Source organism: Enoplosus armatus, chromosome 3 (assembly GCF_043641665.1).
Source record: "Enoplosus armatus isolate fEnoArm2 chromosome 3, fEnoArm2.hap1, whole genome shotgun sequence".
NCBI classification, from domain to species: Eukaryota; Metazoa; Chordata; class Actinopteri; order Centrarchiformes; family Enoplosidae; genus Enoplosus; species Enoplosus armatus.
Window position 1 is genome coordinate 18,222,136 of NC_092182.1, and position 12,435 is coordinate 18,234,570.

Here is a 12,435-nt window from a genome sequence, read left to right on the forward strand (position 1 = left end):
TCTGTGTTTGTGTGTTTCAACACCCTACAGTCTATTTTTCTCTTTGCAAATACTTCCACAGGGTGTTGTTCTCCGTGCTGCCGCGATTCATTTAGTTTGTTGTCGACTGTTTTTTTTGTTCATAGCGTAAATGTTACTCAGCTGCTGTGTACTGCACTGCATACAGATGGAGGCTTTCACCGCTGTCTCTGGCTCTATTAAAGATGTAATCACAAGGATGCTGCCTACAGCTCCCTGTCCAGGCCTCTCCATCATTGTACACTGGTTATCTAAGACTATGAACTGCAATGTTGTGTTGCTTCTGTGAGTATAATGTGCAAAACCACAAAGCTTTACTGTCTGAGGAAGAAAGATATGAAGGAATGCATCATGATTGTCTACTTGTTCTTATACGTTTTTATACTGTTGTCATAACTCACAATTAGTACCATGACAACCAAGGGCATAGGTCTTGTTCAAAAGTGTTCGTGTGTGTTTATTAATAATAATATATATTGTGCTTTCCATAATGAAAAACTTGCTATGTAAACCTCAGTATTGTTAATGCACAAACAATACTTAGTGGGAACATAGAGCTTTGTAAAGCTTAATGCCTTATTTTAGATTGATGTTCCATGCTAGCTTATTTTCTACAGAGAATATTACCTTAAAAATATAGATTGCATTTTATATTTTTTACCTGAAAAACATGCAGACAAGTTTTAAGTACTTTTTTCAGCCCTGAGTCATGTCTGCAGTCGGCATACAGCACCAACTCCCTCCATCATTAAGGTAACTACAACTGTGTGTAGCTAAAGAGGCAAAAAAACAGGGCAAAAGAAGACCACTTTGTGCATTGCTGCAAGGTAAGAACTGAAGGTGAATCTGGATTTGGGATTTTGACAACTACACAGTAAGAAGAAGAAATAGGATTTTAAAGAGTCCCCAGTAGAAATTACACCCTTAATGACAACATTGCAGTTTAGCCTTATGCTCCAAGGTGCAGTTATAAGGGTCTGAATTTCCAACTGTGTACTGTAAGAAACCTGTACAGTATTAACAAGTGAGAGTTGTGTTTTCACTGTTTGAAAGCAGAGTGTTCAGTGCATAATAAACACACCATCCAGCAGGTCCCGGATTTTATCCATGTAGATCTCAAAGTAGGAGACCTGCAGCGAGACAAAAAAACATGGGGCAGCTGATCTTTGGAATAAAGGGGAGAGGCAGAACAAAGGAAGTGACACAGATAGGGAAAGGATGTAAGGGATGCTCATTGTGCAAATATGCAAAATGATGTTGCAGTAATCTGTCCTCCTCTTGGTCTGAAGAGGTATAATCCTCTATTAGAAGACTGTGTTGTAAAAAGGGTAAAAAGCACAACAAATATTGTGGGATTATCATGGTTTATATATCATGATTTATTGATGCTTGGCTGATTCCACTCAGCCTGTCCACGTGAGGATTACATCAGAGGCCCAAGCTGAATTACCACTGAATGTATCATGTGTAAGTGCAAAATTGAGCAACGCATGGACAGAAATTCACACCAACCTTTATATGGAATTCTAGGTTCTCATCCATGGCAAATATATGTTCGAAAATGTCCTCTGAGATCCGGGGGATGATTCCCATTCCCTGGGGATCATGAAGGCTCCCCTGCGAGAAGAAGGAGATGAGATAAGAGCATGTGAGCGAAGAGCAGGATAAAATACAGACCCTGGTGACGAATCAAATGGGGAGAATAGTAAAAGAAAGGAGAGCAGAGAGGCTTTTGACTTGAAAAGGAACAGGGTTGTTTCCCAGAGAGAGTTGTAAAGGAGGTTAGTTCCCACAGAAGGCTGGTAAAGAGAGATAGTGAGCAATAACAGTGATGGAGGGAGATGTACTGTCAGGGCGAGCAGAGGAGGAGATACACTATTAAGAAAAAAAGAAAAAAATATATCTATGTGTGTGTGTGCCACAGCAGAAGAGGTCTGCCTTTTGAATTATTTAGCGATACTGTACCTCCATGGTGTGTGTTTTTCCAGAAGAGGTCTGCCCATAGGCAAAGATAGTCCCATTGTATCCGGCCAGTACATCTATAATGAGAAAAGAAGAAAAAAATGCATGTTAAAGAAAGAAAGAATGTGACAATGTGAAAATGAAGAGTGGCACTAAGAGTGCCAGACAACAGAAAATCTGACAGAATGACAGATTTCAGCCAGACAGGTGTGTAAACAATAAGACAGGAGGGCAGACAAGCACTCAGACAAAGACAAATATCTTTGACCTTTGCTCTACAGACAGATCAGACTCTGCCTCATAAAGCCTGTGTGCACTTAGAAGTACGTGGTATTTAAGCTTTGTTAGGCGCTGAACGACCTCTGTGGCTGCACACAATAAACAACAACTACTGGCAGTCACCAGGAGGCACTCAGGGAAGTACAAAGCATGTATAGCATATAGATATTATTCTCTCCATTCATGTGGTAGGAGGTGCAGTGAAAACAACACTTCCTCACCAGTTGAGGTTATAAAGCAGCACACGGCTGAATGTCATATTGCTGACAGTCTAATAAATCCCTGTGGTAAAAGTCAAACATGGATAAAGAAAAACACATCACCCTGAAAGGTCTGTTGCCACAGGTTAGTTGACCACAGACTAATCACAAAACCTCTCAGCTGAAAACATGAGGCACCCTTTCCCTCGCTCCCCTCTCCTCCTCCTCCTCCTCCTCCTCTTCTCCTGTGCTGCCTCTACTCCTGCAGCTCTCAGCTCAGCAACATGTCTTCGTCTGCCTACACACTGGTCATAGTGAGACCGAAACAGAGCGCGACACATAAGAGAACAAAAACTAAAGAAATCTGTCTCTGGAAGGAAATAAAGACAGCGGGAGACGAGATCGCTAGACAACAAGAGGGAAAACACAGAAGAGAAGAGACAGAGAGGAAAGGCAGCGAGTGAGTGTGAGAGAAAGACAGTGAAAAGGGCAAAGAAAGAGGCAGCCAGAAAAAGAGAGAAAGTGTAAACATGGATATGTCTCCAAATCTGCTTTCTCAGGCCTTGCTCGCCCTCTGTGTTACCCTTTTCCCCCTGACACATTTCAAATCTCACATTTCATCTCATTCCTTCATTTTGCTAAATGCCTAACCTTGAATTTTTCCAACCCCGCGCTGCGCTTCATCTCGCCTTTTTATTTCGTCTTTCCTCGGCCTACAAGGTAATCTCACACTCTATAAGTAATCTTTCCCACCAAATCAATCTCTTTTTTTCATGCTCCATCTAGAACTAGTTCAATGGAGTTCCACACTTGCTTTGAAGGTGGCACAAAAAAAAGAGACCCTAACAGGGGAGGGAAAAAGAGGCAGGCAGATATAGAGAGATGCAGACGGAGGGAGGGGCGAAGGAAAAAAGATTTGACTCTTGAGGGTGTTGGGTTCGTTTGATCTGGGGCCTTCTGGATATGCCTCTCCCGCTGTGCTGTGATAAGCATGCATCTTGTTCATCAGTGCATTTTGATGCTCATACCTGTAGGTCGTGTGACTACATCATATCATGGAAATTGGTTTTCTCACTGCTTGTATTGAGATGCTAATGCATGCTGTCAGTGAATAGAGCGTAAACTGACAAAGCTGATAAGGGATGGGGTGATTCAAGGTGTATTGACTTTCTCTCTCAGCTTTTGTGTCACTCATGCATCTTGGACGGAAAAAAGCAAACTGTGCACGTGTGACTCACCTTTCACGATCTGCTTGGCGCAGGTGTTGTAGACCTGTTCCTGGGTGGTGTTAGTGGGGAACACCTGGTCAAACACGTACGACTTCCCCTGTGAAGACCAACACAAACACACTCAGCTACACGACAACACAGACAGTTTAGAGACTGCTTTAGATTATTGTCAACACCTCATCCTCCCCTGTGACTCGCTGTAAAATCCACCCTGGGAAGTTTGTAAAGCAGAGAACAAGGGTGTGTGAGATAGAGGGAGGCTTCACACATCATGTTTATCACTAAAACATTATGTAAAGCCGTATTGCCACTATAAATAAGTGCCACATCAATATTTCCTTTAAGCACAGTTAACATGCTTTATGGATGGTGTGTCCATCTGTGAGTGTGTAGGCCTGAATAGCAGCGCGTATATCACATTAAGAGGCCCATCTGTCTCTTCTGAGAGGTACGCATCCTGAGTGTGAGTTTGTGCCTAATTTTATTTGTGTGTATTCTGTGCTCTTGAGAGGCAGTGGGTGTTTTGAATGAGTGCAGTGCAGCATGAAGCCTTAGGCAAAAGTCTGTGTGACCCCAAGAGAGACAGAAAGAGAGATCACATCTGAGGTGAAGCCATTAGAGGCAGCGTTCAAGGACTTGAAGAGTGAAATGATGGAGTGGAGAGGTGAAATGGAGTGGAGGAGTAGAGCAGAGGAGTGGAAATGCAGAGGGGGCAGAGGAAAGCAGATGACCCGAAACCAATGATTGCATGTGAGAAAGACAGTACGAGAGAAAAACACACAAAGAGTGAAGGGAAAAAGAAAAGAGAGTTTGTTTTTCTGACTAAAGCGGGTCTTAGGTCAGTTAACCAGCCTGTTAGACAGCAAACCAGTGAGGAACCAAACAAGTCAGCCAACCGGCGAACTATCGGCCATTAAAAATGTCACAGAGATAATGCCAATTGCCGCTCAACCAATGAATTAGCCAGCTAGCGCCATTCAGCTGAAAAGCCAGTTCACTCAGATATTCAATCAACCACTCAGTCCAACATATTTAGTCACACAGCCAAGTTCTGGTGATGAAGATAGTGGCCGAGAGCAGTCTAGTCTCCTTAATAAAACATACCTGACAGCTAACAGGCCTAAATATGTGTGTAAAATTCACAGTAGCGGCATCTGCAATTATACAAGACAGCCTGGACCACCAATAATCCCTGCAGACATCCACCGAGAGAGGCAGAAACACTGTAGAGGAACTAAACAGATGCTATTTAACCTTCACACTTGTGTTTTACTCACATTTTTTTTTACTCTGCTTATTGTGTTGTATTGGTTGCATGACTAACATGCTGAGCTTTAATGGTATACATACTATATTGTATAAAGGTATGCTGAATTTGATGGTAAAGTGAAAAAAAGCAAAAAATTGAACGGGGAATGTCACATCTCAACTACCTGGACACACCGATTTATTTGTTTAATTGTCGGTATGTGCATTGCATCAAATTACATAATTTCAGTTCAAGTAAGATTTACCTAACGCAACCAGACATGGGACTCATCTTGGGTCTTGATCCATAATTAGCCATAGAAAAGTGATTTGGCGACGTCTCTTTAAACCTGCAGAAAGGCTGCAGGATTCTCAAAGGGTACTCCATCTTATGACCGACAATAAAGGTTTCTTATACAATCCGGATGTGCTGTGTAATGGACAGGATTTATATTGACCACAAGCCAACAGTTATATATTGAGTAGGAAGAGGGAGCACCGCGTTACATAAGCAAGGCATTAAATCCATACAAGCTCCATGAGTCTAGTTCTATTCAAGGAGAAGATAATTTTCCTATGGGGGAAACACATTATTACTGCTATTACTGCTTTAATGCTGGTCCTATTAGGATAAAAATAAACTTTATTGATCCCACAGGGATTTATACGCTGACCAATTGCTATGCTGATGCGTTTTACTGCTACATAATCTACTATAAAGAAAATGACATTTTAGTCAGTACATGTGTTGTACTGCCCTTTACACAAAAGCCATACAACTGAGGAGGCTGCTCTAAACCATGATTATGTCTGCACCAGCGGCATGGGATAAAATACACCAATAATCCCCGGCATCTCCAAGTATTACATATGGGCCCCGCTGTGTCTCAGCCTTTTAAATGACACATTCAACAACAAGCTAGACACAAAATCCCAATGCACACAAATTCATCAGTGGCTTGAATAATAAGTTCTGTTCCAGACTTTCACAGATGGATTCTTTGTGAGTTTAACTCACAATTTATAATGCTCTTTCTCAGTTCACAAACACATTTATTATGTTAAGTTTTCAAGTCATATTCAATTTTTAGCGCTTCGCATTTAACTGTCAATTTGTGCAAGACTTTCCAAGGAAGTACAAGTTTGTCACTATAAATACTTTATTGTTCATTTGATCAATAATGAAGTATGTGAAGTGATGATGACTAATGAAAACTACACTACACAGGCTGAACGCAGTAACTATACAACCAGGTATGAAGAAATAATTTTCAGCTTGAATGCTTATTTAGTCGAGCTGTGTAACAAAAAACAAATTGTGTTTTTTCAGATTTTTTGCGGAACAAGTAGGAAAGTGGGGGTAAATTAGCTTTAGCTAAGGCTAGCTGTGGCTATCTTACCAGTTAGCTTTAGCTGTAACTGCGGTTTGGTGCTTACCTCTGTTTTGTAGTCCTAGCAAATTTTACATGCAAATATTTATGGCATAATAATTTTTATATTGTAAAATCTATGTTAAATAGTCAGATTCTAGTTTTGACCAACACTGTGTTTTGGCTGGTAGGGTAGTAATAGTTCAACATTTCAATTTCCATGCATTTTCATCTGGTTTATTAAGATGAAAAAGAGAGAGGTACTGTTATACTCAGCAGCTCGTAATCCCTTTTTGTGTTGCCATGGTTTAACATGCTGTCTGGTACTGCTGGATCAGTTGATACACTTAGACAGTAAAATAACCTGCATCAAGAAAAGACTATTTACATTTTTGGCAAAAACATCTTTTCCACGCTTTCATAAGTAAATACGTTGAGACCAATACTTTGAGTTGATATATTGAGATTTTCCATTTCTGTCTGCCAAGAGAATCTAGATGTTTTTCTCACGCCAATCAGTGCTTCTGTTCTAACCTTTTTTTTTTTATAAAGAAAAGCCACTAAGGAAGAAATGCAATTCGTGCCACTCCCAAGAGCTGTTGCTGAAAATCAGGCAGCATTACTGCAGAGTAAGATGCTGAGTGCTGGGAACATTTCCACAATGACCTCCCACTTTACAGTTCTAGCTTTGCATAAAATAATTTGTATGTGACAGAGGGTGGAGACGGAATCCAAGCTTCAATTTCGTGCATTTCTCTTCCATTTCTTAATAAGCTGAACTGTTTCGCTGTTTGTGTTCAATTGCTGTAATCACAGCGGCAGGTACAAACAAGCTTCCCATCAGAACTGATTAGGGCTGCCTCTGTTGTCAATGAGCCATTTGTAATGCTACACAGTGCACACATGCAAACCACACTAAATAACAGAGAGGGAGGGCGGGAGGGAGAAATCATGATGTGGTCTTCATTGGGGTGAATAAAATGAGTCAGTTATATAAGCTGGATGAAAAATAACCCTTTGCCAATCATTTGTTCTGCTGGCTCCATCGTCAAAGCACTAATCTGCTCCTGTGCTGAATAAATATGATAATAGCATAAATGTAGACATTCTGTAAGCTCTCTATCAGCATGTCCATCTCTCGCCCTGTCAGACCGGCTAGGTATAGAAACACATACTTGTTTGTGTGTTTGTCAAATTTAACGGATGTCTTTTCAATTATATGCATGCACGCTGATGTAGAATGCTGGAATGGGTAGTAAAGTGTGTTTGTATATGCAAGTGTGTGTGTGTGTAGCAGATAATATAACAAATTATGCTTGTACATGCAGACATTGTTCATGGTTCTCAGCTTTGTATGCGATGTAAAACACCCACATGCCCTGTCCAGCCTGCAATCTGCTGCTGTCTGCCAGGAGACAAAGAGGCAGCGGGTTGCAGGCGCAGAGAGAGAGAGAGAGAGAGAGAGAGAGAGAGAGAGAGAGAGAGAGAGAGAGACCAAGAGACAGACACACAGAGAGAGAGAGACCAAGAAACAGACAGAGAGAGAGAGAGAGAATCAAAAACTGCAATTATCAACGAAAGCTGTGAGAGTCATTGACTGTGGGCAAAGAATAGCCGGAAAACAAGACTGAGCTGAACAGGACCAGCACAAGGAGAAAATAATCAGTGATGAGAAGTGATGAGAGTAGAAAAATAAAGACATATAATCAGCATAAACAACAACAAAAAGAGAGACAGAAAGAGTGAATTTTAAAAATGACATAGGGGGGAGGTGGAGAACATACAACGAGAGACGATCGACGGAAGGCCAGAAAATGGGTGAACAAGAGCCAGGAAAAGATAAAAGAGAGGGATGAAGGGTTGCAGCAGCAGCAGCAGCAGCTGGAGGTCTTCTGGTAAACAGGGTTCAAGACCCTTGGGACCAAAGAGGCCCCGCCTCTAACCAGAGGGCTTGGCATGGGTCTCACACACATATACAGTGTGAGGACATACTTAAATCTTGTTTTTATGTCTGTTTGCATACAATAACCTGCCATGAAGGAAAGTCTTACAAGCTGAACAACAAAACTGGTTGTTTTGTCAGTGCAGCTCAAAAGACATATGACGTTAAATCAAGAGTCTATTGCTAAATGCTTCAGTGAAGACAAATCAAACAAACCACAGTGTACACTAAATGCTAAATGCTAACTTATTGCAGTTTAGTGTGATAGCATGCTAACATTTGCTAATTAGCACTAGAAATAAACTACAGCAGAGGATGATGGAAATGTCATTAGTTCTGCAGGTATTTGGTCCTAAATCAGTAAAGTATCGGACACGTTTAAAACATTTTTCATGTTGTTATGTGAAAGGTTAAGGGATCACCAAAGTTATTACATTTCATCCTGTTGGGGACATGAATGTGTTTACAATCCAGTTTAGGTTTAGGCAATTAAAACTAATTGGTTAAAGGTATCAAGTGTTTGACCACTCGTAGAACTATAGAGTAATGTTTGTGTAGTAGTGCTTGCGTCTTGTGCATGAGTGACATTCCTACTGCTAGTTTCATGCTATTCCACCAATTGAAAGTTGATGGCGGTAATGTGCCAAAAGACATAGCAACCAACCAAGAAATATGAAAGATGTAGCTTGCAAACATGGATGTAAACAATGCAGGTTTCCAAATATCTTTTTAAAAATCAGCTATGCTCATTTGTTAAGTATTATGGATACACTTGATATGTTTTGGTGAGAAACAGCAAATGTAAACATAACTTTAGGGTTAAGGAGAGATCATGGTCAAGGTTAAAACAAATCAACCATGAGAAACCAACAGTGACCGGTTGGTAGGAGAAAAGATGCAAGCAATCCTCTCCGATGTCATGTCACACACCATCACCACCCCAACCTCCTCCCAGAGAGGTTTTGCAGTATAATTACCTCATGCTACATCCACCTTTGGCTCTGACTGACAACTGGTATTACTCACATGGCCACAAAAGGTCACTTGTCAGGAAAATATAAACATAGCTCATTTTAACAATTGACCAATGCCTTCTCTTTTCTGGTGAGGACAGTCTCTCGAAGGCACAGTAACAATATTCACAAGAGAAGGCTAACACAGAAAACAACACCCTCTGCATATGGTGAATATTTGGTGACTGCCAACACTCGCTGCGAGGGGACAATACTTTCCAACACAGGCACACACACGCACATTTAACTCCCATTCAGAGAGGTTTAATTCTTGTCATATCCTTCCTCTCCATCTAGTTTCACAGCAAAGCGTCCCTCCCACTAACCAGGAGATATATAGCTAAATATTTTAAAGGCAGAGCTGGATGGGATGATAAGAAGATTAGGCATGTGTTCCTCCTCCTCCTACACATTGGTGGGCTGACAGTCACGCAGACAGGCGGCTGCTCACTTTTTGCTCCGTGGCTCTTATGCAGTTGTTTGGCATAAGCTCGACTGAGGACAGAGGAGGAAAAAGGTCCTATTTTCCCTTATCAGACTCTGTGTGTGAGAGTGTGTTTGTGTGTTTCTCGGCTTCTGTCAGTCTCTGTGTCAGTCTCTTCCCCCCCACAAACTCATCAACTTTTCTTTCTCCTAACACACATAAATGCACACACAATCACAGTGAGACCGACAGGAGAGAGGAGTTCAGGCTGCCAATGTCTGCTCCATTCGTCAAGCTAATCAGGCTTCGAGCCCCAGATAACAGCATCATTAGCGATTCTCTCGACAACACAGAAACCCCTCACAACTGCAAAAGCTCCAGTCACACAATATTACCAAACATTACTGTATTTCCTAATTCACTGTGCTGACAAGTCTAAGCAGAGTCGACTGGCACAGTGCCTCGAGGGCAAACCAGCTCTCGGTGCCTCAGATATACAGTAGTAAAGACTGAATGCAAGAGATGCAGTTGTGTTACTTTTTAGCTGTCTTGAAGCTATCTTACTTACTTACGTACTTATAACAGCAATTTTTGTAGCTATTTAACTTAATCACTAGCTTAGGGAACCAAAGTATACCACCCAACATTACCACTCATCTAATAATTTCACTTATTTTGCTGTATCAAGTTGTTTATTAAAGATCCACACACTGAAGTGGAGCAATTAGTCCCCCATCAAAGTGAAACATTGCATAATTTATCAGGATGAGTGAGGGAAACAGGAGACAGAGGAGTGCAGAAGAGAGGGAAGAGAAGATTGGGCTTCGTTCACAGAGTTTCAGACCAGAAAACAGGAGCAACATCAACCTCCCTATGGACATTAGGGGAGTGAGAAGAAGAGAGATTTGGAGCCACGTTGACATGCAGTTAAGGATAGTGAGACAGAGACAGACAGAATGCAAATCACGACAGATGAACTGAGATGACAGCCATAAAATTGCATAAAAGAGAGATGCAGATAAGACTCAGCAATAAACAGGCTGAAGAATCGTCTTTTATTAACTTCTACTACCCACCTACTCCTGAGGAAAATATCTGGCTCTTTAGTTGCTATTTGCTCCACTATGTTCACCAGCTGCTTACTAACTGTGTCCATTTGCCGTTTGGTGCTGAGCAGGTAGTGTACAGTGGAGTTTTTAGAGCTTTTTTGCTGAAAAGAGCTGCCTGCTGCAGCCAAAAACGGCGTTATGAGAACGGTGAGAGTGAAACAAAACAGTAAGTAAGTTAAACAATGAGCTGAAAGTCGTTATGAAGTTCAGTAATGCCGAGTGGAGCAGCAGATTAAGGGGATAATCAGTCTCGAAATCCAATCGGCTATCATCTGACAAGGATTTACCCTCTAGAGGCAATGACCAACGTTTCAGGGCTTCCGGTGTAGCCAGTAGATATCCAGAGCAAGACTTCCTCTACCGTACGCCGGTCATTGTCTACAGTCCGATCAACAGTCACGGAAACCATCGGCTATCGTCGACACGGACTGTTTACCTGCATGCAGTCAAAGCCCGCTCAAACATGATTGGTCAATACTCAGACTACAAATTCATGTGCAGATATCTGTGTATAGAGATTAGGTGATAATTCTCTGTAGGTTCATCACAAACGACCTCTTTAACATTGTCACATTGTTTTCACATTATCATTTGATACACTGTTATGATAAAGATTTAAAGAAATGGTTCAACCAAAATAGATAGAAATCCGTTTATTCACTTTCTTTCCGAGAGTTAGATGAGACAAGAAGATCGATACCAACCTCATGTCTGTTACGGTAAATTTACAGCCAGCAGCTGGTTAGCTTAGTTTAGCAACAAAGACTAGAAACAGAGCACTACAGCTAGCCCTCTAAAGCTCACCAATTAACTCGTAATATCTATTATAATATTTGTTTAACCGTGTAAGTGTAAAAAGGTGGTTTTACCAGTTGTTGCATGGGGATCGCTGTAAGCAGTGACTTCAGTGTCGTCACAGTGAGGTTCCCAGGCAACCAGCGAGATATATAAACTGTATGTGCTAATGAGTGAGCTTTAGAGGTGCTGGTAAGCAGATTTTGTTGCCTTCGGACATAGCCAGGCTAGCTGTTTCCCCTTGTTTCCAGTCTTTATGCCTAGCTAACCTAACCAGCTGCTGCCTATAGCTTCATACTTAACGTACAGACATGAGAGTGGTATGAATCTTCTCATCTAACTCTTGGCAAGGGCACGTGTCTTTAAAAAGCACAGAAAATGGTAATTTGAACATTTACAATTCCAAGACAACTGAGAAAATTCCACCTGCTGATGAAGATCATGCCGTCAGCTCAAAAGCATCTCCTCAATTGACTTTGAGGTGAGACAATTTTTGACTGTTCTCGTGCACCTGCTTCAGTTTAAAAAAGATGTACCTTTGAGAACTCTGGATAATATCGTTAAATGGGAAAAGAGGGTTTTCTAGAAAAACATATTTATGCTTCTCAAAGTAAGGTATCGAATAAAGCAGGTTAGATTTTGGTATCAGCATTGAAACTCAGGTATTATATCGGCACTAGGACCACAAAATGTATACATAATGTATAGCCCTACTCTCTTCATTGTGTGGAAAGGGGCTAAAGCACACATATACAGTTCACCCAGGAGAGAACAGACCAACCTCTAACAGCAAAGCACACAGAAAATGATACACAGTTCAAATGGACCGTCAATGCAATAATGTCG

At 41.3% G+C, this 12,435-nt stretch overlaps 1 protein-coding gene across 2 annotated transcripts in view; it reads right to left on the reverse strand.

Annotated features, from left to right (window-relative positions):
• The window catches only part of kif5ab (kinesin family member 5A, b), a 53,466-nt gene that overhangs the window by 32,303 nt on the left and 8,728 nt on the right, over nucleotides 1-12,435 (reverse strand). For both annotated transcript variants that reach the window (XM_070901901.1, XM_070901900.1), the window contains exons 2-5: nucleotides 3,698-3,785; nucleotides 1,984-2,057; nucleotides 1,531-1,635; nucleotides 1,100-1,148 (exon numbers count right to left, since the gene is read on the reverse strand). In XM_070901901.1, the coding sequence (XP_070758002.1) occupies nucleotides 1,100-1,148; nucleotides 1,531-1,635; nucleotides 1,984-2,057; nucleotides 3,698-3,785 (316 nt within the window). The remainder of the gene's footprint in view (nucleotides 1-1,099; nucleotides 1,149-1,530; nucleotides 1,636-1,983; nucleotides 2,058-3,697; nucleotides 3,786-12,435) is intronic.